This window comes from Trachypithecus francoisi, unplaced genomic scaffold (genome assembly GCF_009764315.1).
Source record: "Trachypithecus francoisi isolate TF-2019V2 unplaced genomic scaffold, Tfra_2.0 Lachesis_group12, whole genome shotgun sequence".
Lineage (NCBI taxonomy): Eukaryota > Metazoa > Chordata > Mammalia > Primates > Cercopithecidae > Trachypithecus > Trachypithecus francoisi.
This window is the reverse complement of record NW_022681457.1, coordinates 53,562,186-53,584,308: the sequence shown is the minus strand read 5'-3', so window position 1 is coordinate 53,584,308 and position 22,123 is coordinate 53,562,186. Positions and strand designations below refer to the sequence as shown.

Genomic DNA, 22,123 nt, shown 5'->3' with positions numbered 1-22,123 from the left:
TTGTCAGGGATGATTGAGATTTTTTTTGCTGTAAGGGGATATGAAAATAGGGCACTTTTAATCTTACTGATATCACTCTCCCTATATATTTTTACTTTCTATTTTCTATTTCAAATTTGTCTGTAATTTTAGATTCAGATATTTAGGATAATATGCTAGAATTTGCATGGTATGCCTAAAGTAAATTAGGTAATTAGTAGGCACTCCATATTTACTAAAATAGTTACTTATAATTTCAGTTTGCTGTAGGCAAAAAGGAATTAAAGGATTTTCATCTACTTCAGTTTATATCTAAATAATAATAAGCTATATTTTCTAATATTTGTTTTACATATCAGAGGGTCTAACCCTATTCTGCAAAATGTATATTTTCTTTATTTAACAATATAAGACTAGTCTTTGCTTCTAAAATTGGATTACAGCAGTTTCATTTTGTGTAAGAAGAGCATATTTTAAAACATTAAAAGTAACTCTAGATTCTTTTAAGTGCTAATTTATTGTTTCTTTATTAGAATCTTCTGTTTATACTGAATATTCTCTGAAATTTTACTCCCGCACAGTACATGCCAATGATTCAAAACACGTACATTTAATGAGTACAAACTAACAGTTAAATATTGCAGCTACTTAGAATTTTTTGTTTGTTTGTTTTTGTAAGATGGAGTCACACTCGTTGTCACCCTGGCTACAATGCAGTGGTGCGATCTTGGCTCACTGCAACCTCCACCTTCCGGGTTCAAGCCATTCTCATGCCTCAGTCTCCCAAGTAGCTGGGATTACAGGCATGTGTCCTCACCTGGCTAAATTTTGTATTATTAGTAGACACGGGGCTTCACTCTGTTGGCCAGGCAGGTCTTGAACTCCTGACCTCAGATGATCCACTTGCTTTGGCCTCCCATAGTGCTGCGATAACAGGTGTGAGCCACTGCGCCCAGCCTGACAATTATTTTTTTTGGATACATCAATGTTGCATACTAGATTTTATGAGTAAACATTTCTATTATTGTTTCAAAATTCCATATTAGTGTGTTTTCTCAGTGTAGTTTTTTTTTTTTTTTTGAGACAGAGTCTCACTCTGTCGCACAGGCTGGAGTGCAGTGGCGTGATCTTGCCTCACTGCAACCTCTGCCTCCAGGGTTCAAGAAATTGTGGTTTGTGGCTTGGCCTCTCAGAGTGCTAAGATAACACGTGTGGGCCACTGCACCCAGCCTCATTGTAAGTTTCTTAACATTGGTTTATTGTGTTTTTGGTTTTATTTATGTATTATAATTTTAGACAATTTGCAATTCTGTTTGTACACTTTAAGTCAATTTGATGTTTAATTAAGAGATAAATTATGCATGTCTATCATAATCAGATTACATATGTGTATATCTGTAAATATGACTCCAACTTTAGTTATGGCTCATATTCTTAGCTGATTTTCAGTGGTGGTTTTATCTTGTCTAAGTGAGTAGTCATGGAGATAGTCGTATTTTCACCATGTGTTTAATGATGAATATATATATCTTTTTGTGAAAGAAATGCTTTTGTGATTTGAAGGTAATTTTCAGAAAGACTTACAATTCTGTATTGTTTTCAGTTTTTCTTTAAAGACATTGTTTTAAAAACACATAAAATAAAATTTGCCGTCTTAAATTTATTGAAGTGTATATTTCAGGGCCAGATGTGATTGTGACACTGATGTGTAATCCCAGGATTTTGGGAGGTCAAGCCAGGAGGATCCCTGGAGCCCAAAAGTTTGAGCCTGGGCAACATGGAGACCTCTCTCTATGAAAAAAATTTAATAATAAGTAGGCATGGTGGTGTGCAACTGTGGTCCCAGCTACTAGGGAGCTTGCAGGGAGTCAAAATTGTGCCACTACACTCCAGCTTGGGTGACAGAGTGAGACCCTGTTTCAAAAAAAAACTGTTCATTTCGGGCATGTTAAGTATATTCACATTGTTATGCAAAAGACTTCTAGAAACTTTACATCTTGTAAAACTTCAATACCCATTAAGTAACAACTGCTTATTTTACCCTCTCTCCATACCTTGACAGACAAACCTTCTACTTTCTGTTTTTATTGCTTTGACTACTTAAGATATCTCATATAAGTGGAATCAGACAGTATCCGTAATTTTGTTACTGGATTAATTCAGGTGACATAATATTCACAAAGTTCATCAAAAAGGTGACAAGATTATTCTCTTTAAGGTGGAATAATATTCCATTGTATGTATATGTTACATTTTTTAATATGTTTATAAGTCAAGAGATATCTAGGGTGCTTCAGCCTGTTGGCTTTTGTGAATACTGGTTACAATAAACATGGGTTTACTTTGCTGCCCAGGCTAAAGTACAGTGGTGCAATCTCAGCTCTCTGCAACCTCTGCCTTCTGGTTTAAACAGTTCTCCTACCTCAGCCTCCCAAGTAGCTGGAATTACATGTGCATGCCACATCGCCAAGCTAACTTTTGTATTTTTAGTAGAGATGGTGTTTTACCATGTTGGCCAGGCTGGTCTCCAACTTCTGACCTCAGGTATCTGCCCACCTCACCCTCCCAAAGTGCTAGGATGACAGGGTTGAGAAACTGCACCTGGCCTGTGTTACATATTTTGGATATAGATTTATAAATACTTTTTTCCATTTATGTATTTTTATGTCTAATAGTTTATTTAAAATATGTTTTTGTATCATTCAAGAAAATAAGCCAACTTTATCAGTGTTGATAATCAGTTTTTGACCTCGTTTTTTGGAGAGATTATTTTTCTCTATTTTGTAAACATGGCAACTTTGTGGAAAATCATTTGATCATATACAAAATGGTTCATTTCTGAGCTCTGTTCTTTCATCTGTTTATCTTTGTGTCAGTATCATATTGTTTATGTTACTGTAGCTTATAACTGAAGGTTATATTGATATCTTTGAAAAATGGAATTTTTTGCCCCCTGAGCAAGAATATGTTGAAGAGTGTGTGTTTCATATTCACATGTTGTTGAATTTGCCAGTTTGACTTTTGCTTTTAATTCCTAGTTTTATTCAGGTTTTATTAGTAAACACCCAGTGCATAAGTTTAGTGTTTTTAAATTGATTTGTTATTGTTGTTTTGAGACAAGATCTTACCATCACCCAGGCTGCAGTGCAGTGGCAGAATTTTAGCTTCCTGTAGCCTCAGCCTCCTGGGCTCAAGTGATTATTCTTTCAACTCAGTTTTTTGAGTAGGTGGGACTGTAGACATGCACTACCATGTCTGGCTAATTGTTTGCTTGTTTGTAGTGTTAGGATCTCACTATGTTGCCCGGGCTGATCTCAAACTTTTGACACCAATGGACCTCCCAAAGTGTTCGGAATATGGGCAAGAGCCTTGGCACCCAGCCAGTATTTTTAAATTAAATAAAACTTGTTATATGTCCTAACAGAATATGCCAGATGCAAATAAGAATATTGTGTATTATCTTGGTTTTGACTGGAGAGTTTTGTGTGTGTCTGTGAAGCCTAGTTGGTCTATATTATGGTTTGGAGGTCCATGTTGTCCAAACCTCATGCTGCAATATAAATCCTCAGTGTTGGCTGTGGGACCTGGTGGGACACGTTTGGGTCACGGAGGCAAATTTCTCATGAATGGCTGGGTACATCCTCTCGGTAACCAAAACGTTTACACTCTATGAATTCAAATAAGAGCTGGTTCATTAAAATAACGTGGCTCCTTCACCTCGCACTTGCTCTGTCTCTTACCATATAATATGTCCAGTTACTCTTTACCTTCTACCTTCATTTTAAGCTTTCTGATATTCTCACCAGAAGCAGATGCTGGCACACACTTATACACTCTGCCAAGCTGTGAGCCAAATAAACCATTTTTCTTTATAAATTACGCACTCTTAAGTATTTCTCTATATGCAAAATAATCAATATAGTCTATAATGTTGTCTGGTTGTTATTTTTTATCTGAATTTTCTATTATTGCAAACTGGGTCTTGATGTCTACAATCATTATGTTGCTATGTATATCATGCTTCACTTTTATCAATATTTACTTTTATATATTTTGGAACCCTGATGTTATATACACATATACATATAGATAAATACTGTAGTTACAGATTTCTGCTAAATCAACTCACTTTAACATCATATAATAAGAATTTTTGTATTGTAGAAGTACTTGACTGAAAGCATATTATGTCTGATATAATTATGACCACCTTACTCAATTGTGGTAACTATTTTCATGGAATATACATTTTTTTCATTCTGTTACTTTCAGCCTATTTGACTCAATGCTAAAGTAAGTCTTTTGTAGGCAGCATACTGTATGCTTTTTTAAAAAAACCACTCAGGCATTCTATATCTTTTTCTTTATATAATTTTATTTATATATATATTTATATTTGTATTTATTTTATTTGGCTTGGTTTTGAGATGGCGTTTCACTCTTATTGCCCAGGCTGGAGTGCAATGGCACGATGTCAGCTCGCTGCAACCTTCACCTCCCAGTTTCAAGTGATTCTCCTGCCTCAGCTTTCAAAAAGCAGGCATGTAATCCCAAGTAGCTGGAATTACAGGTGCATGCCACCATGCCCAGCTAATTTTTTGTATTTTTAGTAGAGATGGGGTTTCACCATGATGACCAGGCTTGTCTTGAACTCCTGAATTCAGGTGATCTGCCTGCTTCAGCCTCCGAAAGTGTTGGGATTTAAGCATGAGCCACCGCGCCCAGCCTCATTTATTTTTGAGATAGTGTCTCACTCTGTCAGCCAGCTTGTTTCTATTTTTTTGTAGAGACAGAGGTTTGCCATATTGCCCAAGATGATCTTGAACTTTTGGGATCAAGTGATCAGCCCACCTTGACCTTCCAAAGTCCTGTGATTACATTTCATTTTATTAGTTTAATCTATATTTAAAATGATTGGTTAAAGAAATGAAGTTGTTATTACCACTAATATTATTATTGTTTTATGTGTTTCTAGTAGTTATATTTTTCTCATTTCCTATTTTACTTACTTAATTTTCATTTAATTTTGTACTGGCATGCTTTGATTATATTTTACTTTCTTTTGCATACTTTCTATAAATAATATGTTTGTAATCATCTCAAAAACTGGAGATTACATACATCTTAAAGTTAAAACAATATATTTTAATGTCATAACAACTTCAATTGAATAAAAAAACTATGCCTCTATATTTTCCAGTTTGTTATTGATATTAAAATTATTTTACATAATGTATCTACAGGCTCACGCCTGTTATCCCAGCACTTTGGGAGGCTGAGGTGGGTGGATCCCGAGGTCAGGAGATCAAGACCATCTGGCCAACATGGTGAAATCCCGTCTCTACTAAAATACAAAAAATTAGCCAGGCATGGTGGCCCATTCCTGTAGTACCAGCTACTCAGTAGGCTGAGGCAGGGGAATCACTAGAATCCAGGAGGCACTCCAGCCTGGGAGACAGAGTGAGACTCCATCTCAAAGTATATATATATGTATTTCCAAATACTCAGTTTGGTCTTATTATTTATATTGACATTGTTATGCAACATATCACTAGAGTGTTTTTATCTTGCAAAACTAAATCTCAGTACACATGAAACAACTACCAATTCTTTGTATTTTGTGGTTCTTTTCAAACACCACTCTGTTTTCTGTTTCTGAGAGTATAGTTGCTTTATATATCTCATCCAATCTCTGTCTTTTTGTGACTGGGTCATTTTATTTTGCATAGTGTCATCAATATTTATCTTAATAGTTGTTAAAATATTTTCTACTTTTTGAAAACTGAGTGATATTCCTGTATTTTTGTGTCTACTGAATAATTTGGTGACACAAATTTGGATTACTTTTACCCCATTGGCTTTCAGTAACAATGCTACAATAATTACGTGAAAGTTAATATATGTGCTGCATTCTGTTTTATTAGTCTACTTTTTCTGCTTTATACTCATACCAAATTATTTTAATCCTGTAGCTTTTGATGTGTTTTGAAATCAGAAATGGTAATGCCTCTAACATTGTTCCTGTTTTTGAAGATTGCTGGGTACTTTGTTGTCGGTTTGGATTCCATATACTTTTAAATTTGCTGTTTTTATTTCTTTGAAAATGCAGTTAGTCATTTGAAAAACATTGCATTAAATCTGTAAATTAAATTGAGCAGTAAAGACATCTTCAAAATATTAATTATTTCTTTTTCGATTGTTTTTGAGATGAAGTTAAATTTACCTGCCTTACCAATTACCTTGTGCCATTTTGGTTAGTATGTTTTTGTTACATTTATGTGTGCAGGAAGAAATTACAGCTTGAGTATTTTGCGATGTCATCTTACTTACGTAGTTTGTATCATTTTATAGGTTAGGTTTGTAAAGTATATTTATCTGAGTCTAGCAATTGAAGCAATGTGTTTTTATTGTTTCTTTCAGTTATGTATTCTCATTTTGCCCAAGACCTTTGGCCAGAGCAGAACATAAAAGACTCTTTCCAAAAAATACCGAGAAGATATGAAAAACGTGGACATGGAAATGTACAGTTAATAAAATGGTGTGAAAGTGTGGATGAGTGTAAGGTGCACACAGGAGGTTATAATGGACTTAACCACTGTTGTACAACTACCCAGAGCAAAATGTTTCAATGTGATAAATATGGGAAAGTCTTTCATAAATTTTCAAATTCAAACAGACATAAGATAAGACATACTGAAAAAAAACCTTTCAGATGCATAGAATGTGGCAAAGCTTTTAACTTGTTCTCAACCCTTACTAGACATAAGAGAATTCATACTGGAGAGAAACCCTACATTTGTGAAGAATGTGGCAAAGCCTTTAAGTACTCCTCTACCCTTACTACACATAAAAGAATTCATACTGGAGAGAAACCATACAAGTGTGATAAATGTGACAAAGCCTTTATTGCATCCTCAACCCTTAGTAAACATGAGATCATTCATACAGGAAAGAAACCCTACAAATGTGAAGAATGTGGCAAAGCCTTCAACCGATCCTCAATCCTTACTACACACAAGAGAATTCATACTGGAGAGAAACCATACAAGTGTGATAAATGTGGCAAAGCCTTTATTACATCCTCAACCCTTAGTAAACATGAGATCATTCATACAGGAAAGAAACCCTACAAATGTGAAGAATGTGGCAAAGCCTTCTTCCAGTCCTCAATCCTTACTAGACATAAGATAATTCATACTGGAGAGAAACCCTACATGTGTGAAGAATGTGGCAAAGCCTTTAAGTACTCCTCTGTCCTTGCTACACATAAGAAAAGCCATACTGAAGAGAAACGCTACAAATGTGAAGAATGTGGCAAAACCTTCAAGCAGTCTTCATACCTTAGTACACATAAGATTATTCATACTGGAGAGAAACCTTACAAATGTGAAGAATGTGGCAAAGCTTTTAACCAGTCCTCAACACTTACTAAACATAAGAAAATTCATACTGGAGAGAAGCCCTATGTTTGTGAAGAATGTGGCAAAGCCTTTAAGTACTCCTGTACCCTTACTACACATAAGAGAATTCATACTGGAGAGAAACCATACAAGTGTAATAAATGTGGCAAAGCCTTTATTGCATCCTCAACCCTTAGTAAACATGAGATCATTCATATGGGAAAGAAACACTACAAATGTGAAGAATGTGGCAAAGCCTTCGTTTGGTCCTCAGTCCTAACTAGACATAAGATAATTCATACTGGAGAGAAGCCCTACAAATGTGAAGAATGTGGCAAAGCCTTTAAGTACTCCTCTGTCCTTAGTTCACATAAGAGAAGTCATACTGGAGAGAAACCCTACAAATGTGAAGAATGTGGCAAAGCCTTCAAGTACTCCTCAGCCCTTAGTACACATAAGATAATTCATACTGGAGAGAAACCCTACAAATGTGAAGAATGTGGCAGAGTCTTCAAACGCTCCTCAGTCCTTACTAAACATAAGAAAATTCATACTAGAGAGAAAACCTACAAATGTGAAGAATGTGGCAAAGCTTTTAACCAGTCTTCAACCCTTACTACACATAAGAAAATTCATACTGGAAAGAAACCCTACACATGTGAAGAATGTGGCAAAGCTTTTCACCTATCTGCACACCTTACTACACATAAGATAGTTCATACTGGAGAGAAACCCTATAGATGTAGAGAATGTGGTGAAGCTTTTAACCGTTCTGCAACCCTTTTTTCACATAAGAAAATTCATTCTGGAGAGAACAAACCATACAAGTGTGATAAATGTGGCAAAATCTTTGTTTCACCCTCAAGCTTTAGTAGACATGAGATAATTCATACTGGGGAAAAACCCTAGAAATATGAAGAATGTGGCAAAGCCTTCAAGCGGTCCTCACATCTTACTATACACTGAGAGTTCTGAACTTACTCTGTAATCATGCCAAACTCCTCCCAGCCACAGTGTGGCAGAGGTCCTGCCATTCCAGAGACCTGGAGGAAGGGGCCCATTTACAGCCATGTAGGCAGGCCTGCAGACCTTGGCCTTTACTGTGGTCCCTGGAGTTGTTCAGTGACTCAGTTTTAGTTACCTGAGCCACAGCTTAAGGTCAATTTTCTGCCTATATAGAAACCCACACAGTTACCTGCTAAAGGTGAACCCTATTGCAGACCCAGGAACCTTGTGACCAAGCTACAACCCCTCTTCACTACTAATTCAGAGGGTATCTCATCACCCTAAGGGCCAAACAAAAGATCTTTACCTTCTAAAATCAGTGTACGAAAACTTGAAGAGGTGTTTGCTCCATCAAATTCAGACACCAATACAAAACTACATTGTGCCCATTGTCAGTGCTTCTATTTTAATGTAGCACTGGAAGTATGTGGCAGAAGAATTAGTCAAAGAAATAAAAATAGCCATTGAAATTGAAGAAAAATAAAAAGTTGCTGTTTGTAGATCATACAATCTTATATTTGAAAAACCTTAAGTAGTACATTAAAACCTGTCTAAACTAATAAATACACTCAGTAATTAGCAAAATATAAAATCAACATACATTATATATATGGCTTTATACACTTAAACTATCTGATTAAACAGAGGAACACACTAGGCACTTTGGCTCATGCCTGTAATCCCAGCACTTTGGGAGACTGAGGTGGATGAATGATCTGAGATCAGGAGTTTGAGACCAGCCTGGCCAGCATGTTGAAATCCCATCTTTACTAAAAATACAAAAATTAGCTGGGTGTGGTGGCTAGCACCTGCAATCCAAGCTGGTTGGGAGGCTGAGGGAGGAGAATCCTTGAATTTGGGAGGTGGAGGTTGTGGTGAGCAGAGATCGTAGCATTGCACTCCAGGCTGGGCAACAGTGCCAGACTCCATCTGAAAAAGAAAAAAAAAAAAAGGAGAGGAAAAAAAAATCGTATTTACTATAGCATTAAATAATAAATTTCTGGCCAGATCTGGTGGCTCATGCCTGTAATGTCAGCACTTTTGGAGGTTGAGGTGGGTGGATCACGAGGTCGGGAGATCAAGACCATCTTGGCCATGGTGAAACCCCATCTTTGCTAGAATACAAAAAATTAGCTGGGCATGGTGGTACATGTCTGTACTTTCAGCTAATTAGGCGGGGGAATCGCTAGAACCTGGGCGGTGGAGGTTCCAGTGAGCTGAGATCACGCCACTGCACTCCAGCCTGGAGAAGGAGCAAGTCACTCTCAATAAATAAACAAATTTCTGAGAAAATAACTAAAAAGCTAAAAAGTCTTTACAATAAAATATCAATAAAAAATTAGAGAAAATCCAAATAAATATAAAACTTTATAGGTTGAAAGAATAAATATCATTAACGTGCCGTATTATCCAAAGTTATCTACAGATTCAATAAACTTCCTATCAAAATTTGCGGTGGTATTTCTTTCAGAATACTGGAAAATAGTATTTTAAAATTTATATGAAACTAAAACTTTGAATAGCCAAAGCAATCTTGAGGGAAAAAAAGTGGAAGGATATCATACTTATAATGTCAAGCTGTATTTCAAGACTGTATAGTAATAAAAACAGAATGGATTGTGCAATGAAATGAACAAAAATGCACCAGAAGCTACTATCACATTTTTCAGACATGATGGAAAAAGAGAACTTAAAAAATAGTTTTAGTTTCTCAAAATCATGCAGATATTTGTGTGTCCCCAAAACAATAGAAAAGCAGCCTCTTTTATGCCATGAAGAGGACTTTGGTTCTCACTGTGAACTTTAAGTTCACTGAAAGAAAAGTAGAATCCTTAGAGAATTTAAAAGTATAAGACTGAAGATGCCCCTTTGTGAGAGCAGAATTACAAAACAGAAACAAAAAATACAGCTGCCCAGTAAATATTTCTTTGGAACACAGTTTCCTGAATCAGCTTTTAAGGATTGGCTCTCTTTGACCTTGAGACCTCTTACCTGTGTTTTCTGTTGTATTCATTTTCACTCATACCTGGGGGGTTGGCAATCATCTGCTGTCTCTTCAGAGTCAAAGCTTTTTCTCCTTGCTCTAGATGGGTGATTAGGTCTGGCTTAGGGACAACAACACTGTTGTATTAAGAATAAATAACATGAATCTTGCTCATATTCTCCAATTACAAGCTAGTAATGTGCTCAGCAGAGCAGATGTAATAAAATATTCTAGTAAATTAGTACCAAAATACTAATTTGTAACAAATTTCTAAATATTTAGAAAATGCTTTCAATTTATAGATTTCTTAATTTTACTATCTGGTACTACTGAATCAAAAATTGGTGGTGGCAATTAGATTTTCAGATGGGGGCAAGAATACTTTGTCACTAATTTTTGGAATTACCACTAATTTAGAGTGAATTATACAGCTCAAATCAGGAATGTGGAAAGTTTGGATTAAGATGAAACATCTTCAAGAGATACTTTTCTACATGAGCAATTTTGAAGATTTTCAGTAAAAAGGGGATCTGAAACTTTTCTGCAAAGAATAAATTACTAAAAAAATTCTACATAAAAGAGAAAAACTTTAGGGTATATTATGAATTATGTCTTAAAGTTATCCTCAACAAGGAAGACCATATTTCCGTAGTTCTCTAACATCACATTCGTATACAATTTCCACTGTACAGTGTCCAGGCAATGCCACTCCTCCAGAGAGAATTCTATGGCCACATCTCTAAATAGTAATGATCCCTGAAAAACACACATTTTACCAAGTGGCCATGAGTGGAATTTTTAATTTGACTTAAGGTGAAATTAGAGAATAAAGGGAAGTGGTTCTGAGTTATAGCACTAAAATTATCCAATACAATAATTTTCAACACAAATATTTTCTAATGTGTTCTCTATGATGAAAAAGAGCACCATAAGATCGAGAACATCGGTTCATATGTTGTATTTTTCTAGATATTAAAGTATAAAATTAAGGGCATGAACACAAATGTACATTTTTGAGTGCTATATTTACATCATACGGAATGAGTTGTGAATATTTTTCAGATGGAAAAAACATATTCAGAAGGAACCTCTCAAATTTACTATGTACCATAAGCTGAAGATCTTACGTAGGTTTCCCCCCCCCCCCCCCCCCGAGAAGATCTGGAGTAAAGTCTGATTTAAGTATTTATTTCCTTTTTTTTATTTAAGATGGAGTTCCATGCTTATTGCCCAGGCTTGAGTGTGGTGGCATGACCTTGGCTCACAGCAGTGTCCCCCTCCTGGGTTCAAACAATTCTGCCTCAGCCTCCTGAGTAGCTGAGATGACAGGCATGTACCACGACGCCCAGCTATTTTTGTATTTTTAGTAGCGACGGATTATTCTCCATGTTGGTCAGGCTGGTGTCAAACTCCCAACCTCAGGTGATCTGCCCGCCTCGGCCTCCCAAAGTGCTGCAATTACAGGCTCCTCGCTGATGTTTTGAATTTCTAACAAGCTCACCAGTAATGATAATGTTTTTGGCCTAACAAGGATATTTTGTCAAACATGCAGTAAGTGGTAGAGCCTGTGTTTTCCCAGTTTTTCTAGCCTGTAAACAAAGATAAGAGCCTTCATTTTCTAAAGAAAAATATGTAGAAAAAAATAAAGGACAACTGCCAGATTAAATATGATCGTTTATGCAGAGTAGCTGTATAAAGATACTTAATTGTGAAGAGAAAAATAACTCTATAGTGGAAAAAATCTATCAGAGAGCTATTTCACCAAGTAAATAACCATTAACTGCACTAGGACAAATTCTTATGATATGCTAATGCACACAGAAGAACACAGCATCACTGTTGAAATATTCCTCCCCAATGCAGTAAACTATAGTCTGAATTTAACCATAAAGAAGCATCAGTTTTATGCACACTTCAAAATACAGGTAACTCCTATGTTCTGTAATTTCTAGTAGTAATTTTAAGTAGGCTTCATTTAGCACCCTAGAGAGCAGGTATGTCCTAATAATTTTTTTTCAGAACTTTCTGCTTAATAAATACCTTTCCATTTAAATAAACATTTTCTTAATCCCATTCTGCATAGGGCTAATGGAACACACAGATGGAGCCTCAAGATTCCATGTTCTCCGTCTTTACTAAGGACCACAGTGTTCCCCAATAGAAACCTTGAGTATCCATATCTTTTCATGTTCAACAGCCACAAAGGAACTTTTTTTTTTTTTTTTGAGACGGAGTCTCGCTCTGTCGCGGAGGCTGGAGTGCAGTGGCCGGATCTCAGCTCACTGCAAGCTCCGCCTCCCGGGTTTACGCCATTCTGCCTCAGCCTCCCGAGTAGCTGGGACTACAGGCACCCGCCACCTCGTCCGGCTAGCTTTTTGTATTTTTTAGTAGAGACGGGGTTTCACTGTGTTAGCCAGGATGGTCTCGAACTCCTGACCTCGTGATCCGCCCGTCTCGGCCTCCCAAAGTGCTGGGATTACAGGCTTGAGCCACCGCGCCCGGCCGGGAACATTTTTAATATTGCAGATCATAAATTCTTACTGAGAATTCTACATGACATATAAGAAGCTATGATGTACAGAATGTACAGAAGTCTGTGGGACATAGGACAGAAACGTTTTTCAGAGACCCTTGACTATAATAAAAATTTTAACAAGTAGTTAAACCAAACTCATTAGGGAGGAAAAACACAAGTAGAGAAGTAAAGGTTGTGAGTACTAAACGTATGGCAGTCCAGGCGGCAGAGTGGACACAGCTCTTCATCTGACACATGTTTACCTGAAGAAAAGACATTTTTTTCCTCCTTCGCTGGAATTTATTCTCAGATGAGATTCTCTGGACAAATTGCACCTGAATCTTGAGAATATGTCTTTAATGTTGTCAGTACCACAGATCCACCTGCTAGCATGACATCAACTGGCAGAAAAAGAAAAATTCCACTTATTTCTGTCTTTTAAACAGAAGAGATTCAGGAAAAACGAGCTGCTCCGTGAAGATAAAAATATAAGCTTCTCCTTTCCTGTCCTCAGGTGCCCTCCGCTGCCAGAGACTCCAGCAATTTCTGCTACAGTAATGGAAATATGCACCATACTGACCTGTCCTTACCAAACTCAAACAGAACAGGCCCTGTGACCACTCTTTAGTGAAAAGGTGGAACTTAACTCTCGAGAATGTATTTTGAAGCCCTTACACTTGATTCTGGTCTCACCTTAGAGTCACATAAGGCCCTTCACTGAAACAACCTGGATTCTTCCAGCCAGAACAATAAACAGAAGCTGTGGAGAGGACACAAGAGATTTCTGCAAATTGACCTTGTGATCCTAATGAGAAGCCTGGCTGACAACCATTAAGCTAAGCGTTGCCTTTCAAGCTTTAATGAGCTTATAAATTAGTTGGTAATTTTGTCCCACTTTATGTAATGTGATGGCAGGTTTGAAAAGGGTCCATGAATGCGTGTTTTAAACTAGTTCCCTGTCAATGCTGGTGTTGCTTCCCCTTGTCTCATTATTAGCATTAGTTAGAGAAAGCAGACAGAGCACAGGGTCCCTTACATTTAGTGCCCTTGTCACAACCAAATACTTATGGTACAAATAAGGACAATCCATCTCCATCCTAAAGTTTTATATTCTTTGCTGGCTCTTTAAGTTTATAGAGGAAACAGAAGGCAGCAATGTTTGAATAAGTCTGGGTTTAAAAAACAACATGTACACATGTACGAATGCAATGTTTATTAAGCAAGTACTATGTGCTCAAGTGTATGATACAGAGCACAGTGCTGGGCAGAACACATTATGTGATTTAATTCTCATAACACCCTAGGAGCTGGTACTAAGGGTTTAATAATTTTCAGGATTTAGAAAAAGGGCCCAGCGTTTTTTTTTTTCTTCTGTTTCTCTGTCATCAAATTTTTTAAAAAGTTGTAAGAAATAAAAGCTAGATATAGGCAGATAAAAGAGATATAGAAAGGGTGAGTTTAATGTAGTTTAGAGAAAATTTTATTGTGTTTATGCAGGAATAGAAAACAAGTTGCTAAATAGAATGTCTGTGCAAGCGCTGGTTTTAATAGAAAATTTAAAAGCTAAGACTCTGTAATACATACTTTATTTTTCCCATTCATCTGCTTTTGGTTTTCAGGAAATTGTGAGCACCAGCTCTAGAAAGGCAGCAGGATTCAGCGGCCAAAACTCTCATATCTTCCAATCAGTTCTGTGAGGCAAGACTCCAGGGTATGGTCAGACCTAAATAAGGCTTCAAAAAGGATATATGTAAACAAGTCTGGGGCAGTGTGAGGACCCTATGTAGAATTCTGTTCTATATGTCACTGGGTTACTACCAGTTTTGTTTCTTCTAAGCATCCTAAAAGAAACTTAAATCCAACAGTTTCCATAATTTAAATCTTTTCTAGCCACTGCCCTATCAACTTTGTACTATATACTAATATGCAATTTAAACAAATCTCTTAAAGTTTTCTAGGGTAATTTTATTGGAAAATAAATACCGTACACTTAACATGTGAAAGAAATAGAAATCATACGGCCAGATGCGGTGACTCACGCCCATAATCCCAGCATTTTGAGAGGCCGAGACAGGTGGATCACGAGGTCAGGAGTTCAAGACTAGCCTAACTGAGATAGTGAAACCTCATCTCTACTAAAAATACAAAAGTTTGCCGGGTGCATTGGCATGTGCCAGTAATCCCAGCTACTCGGGAGGCTAAGACAGGAACATCACTTGAACCCGAACAGCAAAGGTTGCAGTGAGCTGAGATCACACCACTGAACTCCAGCCTGGGACACAGAGTGAGACTCCATCTGGACATCCTCAAATGCCTCAAAGACACCTAGGTGATTGTGAGAGAATTTTCAGTGACCTGGGGCTGATGGCCCAATAATAAGCCAGACTGGAGACTTAGGCTGATTCTACATAGAAAATGGAAGTGCCCTAGTGGAGCTCCTAAACCTGGATCACCCATTCTGATTTTCTAGCTCTTGCAAGAAAGAACAAGAATACTCTACTCCAGTATCACATTTTACAGGTAAATGCAGTTGTGGTCATGGCTCTGGATACTTTGTGGCCTTGATCTCTCACTTCTAAGATGCTTATTTACATTTACAGATTCTGTCACCAGATTCTATTTCCTCCTGGAGCCTCTCACATAGCTGTAGCAAGTCAATGAACAAGATGTGAAAAGTCTCCAAGAGCCACGCTCCCAAATGGGGGCTATGAAATGTATGTTTACATTTGGCAATGCAGAAAATGTCTTTTGTTTGTTTTCTGTACATTCTCAATCAAAAGTCTGGCCCTTTTTTGTAAATCCCAGGCAGAGGCCAGACCTTATCGGCAGATTCTAGGTAGGATCCACCTGGCTTTGCATTCTTTGGTGTTACAGAAAGTGAAGTACAATCAAAGGAGAGATACCCTCATAGAGGCTCCTCTAGCACATTCTAAATGATAAGTCTACATGAAAAAAAAGAAAAGGCTGACACAACATGAATATAAACAGACACTTTATTTGGGTCAAGCTTAAGAATTTTAACCAGGGAGCAAAGATTCAAGTTGCCTGGAAGCTACACTTTGATTAGCAGCAGTTACAAGTTGATTGTTAGAAATTTTTATTTATTTGCAGAAAAAACACTGATTATTGATGAGATACATATTGTACATATATGGTTATGGTTTAGGGTATGGGATATAGTGTCCAATGTGGCATTATTAGTTTAATTTATAGCTACTTGTGGCTATAGTGTACTGTTTCAAGAGATGAATACATAGTTCAAATGGGGAAGATAGACATAAGTACACTTGCATTTTAATGTCTCTCTGAGCTTGATAACCAAAAGACTTGCATTTTCCAGATAAAAGTTTTTATTTCCCAAATCTCAAGACCTGGATTCAAAATTTGGAGCTGCAGATTTAGAACCTGAATGACTGGAGTAGCAGCAGGTGTTACCTGCACATTTGTGAGCATTTTAGTAAGAGGAGGAAGGGGAAAGTGGAGATTCTCATGTCTACATGTCTACTCAATGCACACATTACTCTGACTGGATTTGTGGGCCCCATGTTGTCTGAATCAGTTTCACGTATGAAGATGCCAGAGTCATTGAAAGAAAGAAAATGATTGGTGTCATGTGGAGTTTGTAGAAATCTGATCTAACCTCTTTAGAACTGACTGTAGAGGAGGACTATAGATACCATATAGGCAGAGACACAATTCTGCTTGCGTATTTAGAGGACAGCATGAACTTTGTAGCACAAGTGTGAGTTGACTGGAAGCCTGAGAGGGAAAGTCCCCTCTAGAGTAAATTCTCGTTTTCACCTTATGTGTTTATATCATGTCTGCTAATTCTAGACCGTGCTTGGAAACAATAATTAGAAGAAAAATTTTCTCCAGCCTCAGAGAAACTCCACAATAATAAAATAGAAAGAAAACGTTTTATTACACAATTGAACTTGAACATGACATGCATCATCATCAATCTGTTTAAGAGACTGCAAAGATAGAAGAATGGTCACCAAAATTAGTCTACAAGTAGAAGAATTTCAGCACCATATCATACATAGTTCATCCTAAATTCACTTGGAGATTGAAGAGGCCATCTGTGTATGCTAATTGTTTATATTCAATGACAAATAAACTTTTCATATCTTCATAACAGGAGGTAGTTTAGCAGCTTGAAGCCAGGTGCCTGCTGAAGGTAGGCTTTCACTCTACTACCAAAATGGTTAAATAGGGTTCTATCTTTATTTGGCTATTTACATTTTAGAGCAGTGGCTCTATACTCCCTGGCATTGGGCTACAGCACTCCTGCTTGCTTTCTTCTGGTTGCTAGTGTCCTCTCTTGACCTCTACCATTTGCCACTGAGGCACAGCCCAGAGCAGAGCTCACATTTTATGTGACCTCCATTTGCCACAGCAGCACTCTAGTGTCACATCAGAGAGTGAAGCCTGAGCTGCAGGAGGAGAGCCTGCAGGCCTCCTGGGTAGAATTGCACCTTCACAACAATGGGAATGTGAGCAGTGTTTCAGCCCCAGTTTCTAATTATAATGGTGACATAGGAAAAATACCACTGAATTTCCAGGATGAGTCCAGATAGAGATGTTAGGGACAAGCTGCCCCAGGAAAATGCAGCTGACCCTTACCTTGAATACTCTGCAGCTGCATTCTTAAGCCCTCATCTGGGTGCCACAGTAGAGTTTGCAGTCATGGTACATCATGCAAGCCCTAATAACAGCCATATGGGCGGCATTGGGGGAGGTCATTGGAAACACAAACAAACTTTAATTATATATTCCTGTAAATTCCTGTTTTTCACCTAGCTGCTGCCATAAATGTCACAAGATGAGGTGTTGCAAGTTCGTGGTAAACTGATAAACTGCCTTTGTGCCTGTTTCTAACTGATAAACTAGCTAGCGGCAAAGTTAACTCCCTTAAGCCCCTCTCATCTCACAGAAACACCTCACTTTGTAAGCTCAGGGCTGCCTCCTTTGATTGCTGTGTAGCAGCCCAGCAGGTTAATAAACTTGCCCGCCTGATTTTGGGTCTACTTGTCCTTTCTCTCGGCCAACCTTACATTTTGGTGTCAAAACCTGGGAAAGGGTAGGCTCTGGCCGGGCATCCCTGGAGGACTCTGACTCTCTGTCACTCCCTCCCAGGATTGTTCATCACTGTGCGCTGGAAACTCGGTGCCTTTCCCCCTCTCCTGCCACCCTCTCCCAGCCACCCTCCCCTTCTCAAACCTGATGAAGACCCAGAGATCTCCTAGACTCTCCCATTGTTGGTGACTTCATTCACCTTCAGAGCCTCCACAGGGGTGAGTAAGAGAGAGAGAGTCTTGCCATTTACCCAGAACCCTTGACTGTCTCTGCATTCCCAAAAGACCCAGCACTGGACCAAGGGCTTTCTCCAGCCTCCAGTCCTCTGGTTTCTCCATTTCAGGGATGACTAACTTGGCAGCTACCTCCTATATTCCGGACAGGACTTGTGGGACAGGGGACGCCCTCTCCCACCATCCTTATCGATTGGCAGTCTCTTCTTCCTCTACCCCCCTCCGCACAACCTCAGTGCTCTCAGCCTCCATTCAGAGGTCGGTCCCAGGAGGCTTATTTTCTACTGTAATATTGACTAGTCTCAATACAAGTTGGACGGTGGCTCCCAATCACCCAAAAATGGCACTTACGATTTCAGTGTGCTTAGAGACAGACAACTTTTGCCACCACAATGGGAAATGGTCTGAGATTCCTTGTGTTCAGGCTTTCTTCACTCTCCATAGCCACCCTTCTTTCTGCCAGTCCTCTTCTACTTTCCAAATCCTCCTTGCCCGCTCTAAACCTGACTCGCCTCCTACCACCCTCCCCATGACCCCAGGCGATGACTCATCCCCTACCACCCTCCCCATTGCCCCAGCTGATGACTCCCCTTCCTTTGACCCCCCGATTTTCCCCCTCCCCGTCAACATCATGATCCTCCACCAGAGCATCATGATCCTCCTCTGTATGCCCCTGCTCTGGCTCTACCTCTTTCTCCCCCTCTCTCCAACCACCCTCCTTCTGACTCTGAGTCCTCCCCATCACCACCCCTTACCCACTCTCAGGCCCAGGAGCCAGCTCCCTTGCTGCCCCTTTGGGAAGTACCAGGGGCCGAAGGGATGGTCTGTGTTCACATCCCCTTCTCCCTTTCTTATCTCTCCCAAATTGAAAAATGTCTCGGATTTTTCTCCTCTGATCCTGATACCTATATCAAAGAATGTAAGAATTTTACCCAGTCTTAGGAACTCACTTGGCATGATCTCTATATTATCCTCTCTTTCACCCTCCTTCCAGAAAAGAGGAAAAGAGAGGGGCTCACAGCCCAGGTGCATGCCTATGATCTCCATCAGCAATATTTTAACAAGCCCATAGGAGCCGCTGCAGTACTCTGGCAGGAGCCTCTTTGGGAGTACCAACCCACAGACCCCAGCTGGGCATCCCATAATGAGATGATTACTCGCCTTCTGGAAGGCCTAAACAAGGCTGCCCACAAGGCTGTAAACTTTGAAAAACTCAAATACATCTCCCAAAAGGTCAAGAAAAATCTGCCCAATATTTTTTCCTGTCTTATGGAGGCTCTCCAAAAATACACCCATGTTGATCCTGCCTCCCGAGAAGGAACTATTGTTCTTAATACCCATTTTATCTTCCAATCTGCCCCCAATATTTGGCACAAACTTAAAAAGGCTGAAGATGGCCCTGAAACCCCCAACAAGACCTCCTTAATCTGGCTTTCAAAGTCTTCAATAACAGCGATGAGCAAAATAAATTAGATAAAGTCCAAAGAGACCTTGCTAAATACCAGCTTCTAGCAGTGGCTATCTGCCAACCTAGCCATAGTACCGAAGGGCACAAGAGACCCAACAGCAGTAACCCTCCTGGGCCTTTTTTTAAGTGTGGCAAAGAAGACCACTGGGCATGAGCATGCCCTAACCCATGAGTGCCAAAAAGCCCTTGCCCAGTCTGCCAGCAGACAGGCCACAGGAAGTCTGACTCCTGTTAACAGGCAGGCAGAAAAGCCTGTACCCTAAAACCACCACCCTTTTGGTGAGGCAAAAGGTGAAGAATCACTTGCTCTCCTGCAGCTCCTCAGCCTAGCCGCTGAAGACTGATGAGGCCCAGGGCCCCTGGCCCCATCTGCCATCACTGCATCAGAGCCCAGGATAATTCTACTAGTAGCAGGTAAGCCGATCTCGTTTTTAAAAAGAGCGTGGCCCTGTAATCCCAGCTACTCATGAGGTTGTGGCTGGAGAATCGCTTGAACCCAGAAGGCAGATGTTGCAGTGAGGGGAGATGGTGCCACGGCACTCCAGCATGGGCAACAGGAGTGAAACTCTGACTCAAAAGAAAAAAAAAGGAAAAAATCTACCTATCAAATACCATGCTCCCTACTTGCCTGATGAAATAATGTGTACACCAAACCCCAGTGACATGCAATTTACCCGTTTCACAAACCTGTACATACACACTTGAACTTAAAATAGAATTTGGAAGAAAAACCCACAAATAAAAAAAGATTCAGAAATTGAGTAGATAAAACAATAATGATTTTAAAAAGAGCTTTTTTTGCTCTTCTAAAATATGGATGTTAATAGATGTTCTGGATCCTCATCCTCATCTTGGACCATGAAGAATGGAAAACAAATGTCAGGGGTGATGGAACAGAGACATCCCTAAAGGCTTCCTGAAGCTGCCATACTGGCCCAGGTATGCCTAACTCCTGACTTTTTATGTGAAAAAAATATAACTTATGTGTTTTAAATCAGTATAGATCTCTATTTTTCATAGCTGAATAAAGTAAAATGAGCTGTTGAACTAGAAAAAAAGTAGAGACATTTTCAAAAATTTGCTCCAGTTACAAATTACCAATAACAATTACAACTCTTTGCCGGGCATGGTGGCTCCCTTCTGAAGCAGGTGGATCACCTGAGATCAAGAGTTTAAACCCAGCCTGACCAACATGGCGAAACACTGTCTCTACTAAAAACACAGAAATTATCTGGATGTGGTGGTGCACACCTGTAAACCCAGCTACTTGGGAGGTGGAGTCAGGAGAATCTCTTGAACCTGGGAAGTAGAAATTTCAGTGAGCTGAGATCCTGCTACTGCACTCCAGCCTGGGCAACAGAGTGGGACTCCATCTCAAAACAAAAACAAAAACAAGCAAGAAAAACAATGACAGCCCTCTAGTGTCTCTAGAGAAATGAAGGAATGTGGAACAGGCTCCTCTCTTCTATGATTTCTGAAGAAAGAAAAAGGCTCACATGGAGGACTCAGAAAAGAGTCTGATATATGAAGAACAGACAGTGAAGTCAGTGTGTCTTTCTGGATTCTGTGCTTCCTTAAACTGTTCCTCTGCTAAAAAGCAAATTTTCTGTTAATCTTCAAATTCCTGAGCCAAACTAGTCTTTAATATTTAATAGAGAAATGTGCCAGGCGTGTTGGCTCACGCCTGTAATCCCAGCACCATGGAGGCTGAGGCAGGCGGATCTCCTAAGTTCGGAAGTCTGAGACCAGGCTGACCAAAATGGAGAAACCCCGTTTCTACTAAAGACACAAAATTAGTCGGGTGTGGTGGCACATGCTTGTAATCCCAGCTATTCAGGAGGCTGAGGCAGGAGAATTGCTTGAACCCAGGAGACCAAGGTTGCAGTGAGCCGAGGTCACATCATTGCACTCCAGCCTGGGCAACAAGAGTGAAACTCCGTTTCAAAAAAAAAAAAAAAGAACAACCTCACTCCAATAAAGGAGAAAACAGCTAATTTCATCACCTGTAGCACTGTGACATTCTGTTTACCCAGAAGTCCTCAGTCTGTCCATGTGACAACTTCACTGCTAGAACAACCAGCATTCACAAAAACCAGTGCACTAAACTGAATTACAACCAAGGACCCTCACAGAGTTGACTATACTCCCCTGCTACCTCTACCAGAGCAGGTGGTAGTATCCATGGCTGAGAAACCTGAAGACAGATCACATCACAGGACTCATCACAGAGACCACACTAGCCCACGAACACTGGATCCAAACCAAGAAGAAATCCCTGAATTGCCAGAGAAGGGATTCCTAAGTTCCATTATTAAGCTACTTAAAGAGACACCACAGAAAGGTGAATGCTAACTTCATGAAAATGTTTAAAAATATGGGATATGGATGAAAAAATCTCCAGATAAATAGATAGCATAAATAAAAAACAATCACAACTTCTGGAAATGAAAGGCACACTTA

At 39.2% G+C, this 22,123-nt stretch overlaps 1 protein-coding gene and 1 pseudogene across 4 annotated transcripts in view; one reads left to right on the top strand and one right to left on the bottom strand.

Annotated features, from left to right (window-relative positions):
• Positions 1-8,867, top strand: part of LOC117093716 (zinc finger protein 93-like) — a 30,259-nt gene extending 21,392 nt beyond the window's left edge. The window contains exons 4-5 of one of the 3 annotated variants that reach the window (XM_033229235.1): positions 6,400-6,773; positions 6,942-8,867. In XM_033229235.1, coding sequence (XP_033085126.1) covers positions 6,400-6,773; positions 6,942-8,288 — 1,721 coding nt within the window. In that variant the 3' untranslated portion in view covers positions 8,289-8,867. Of the gene's footprint in view, positions 1-1,190; positions 1,216-6,399 lie in introns of those variants that run through there. The other 2 variants (XM_033229236.1, XM_033229234.1) reach the window with 2 other exon arrangements.
• LOC117093725 overlaps positions 1-22,123 on the bottom strand; it is a 433,995-nt pseudogene that overhangs the window by 253,653 nt on the left and 158,219 nt on the right. The gene's annotated exons all lie outside the window — the stretch shown is intronic.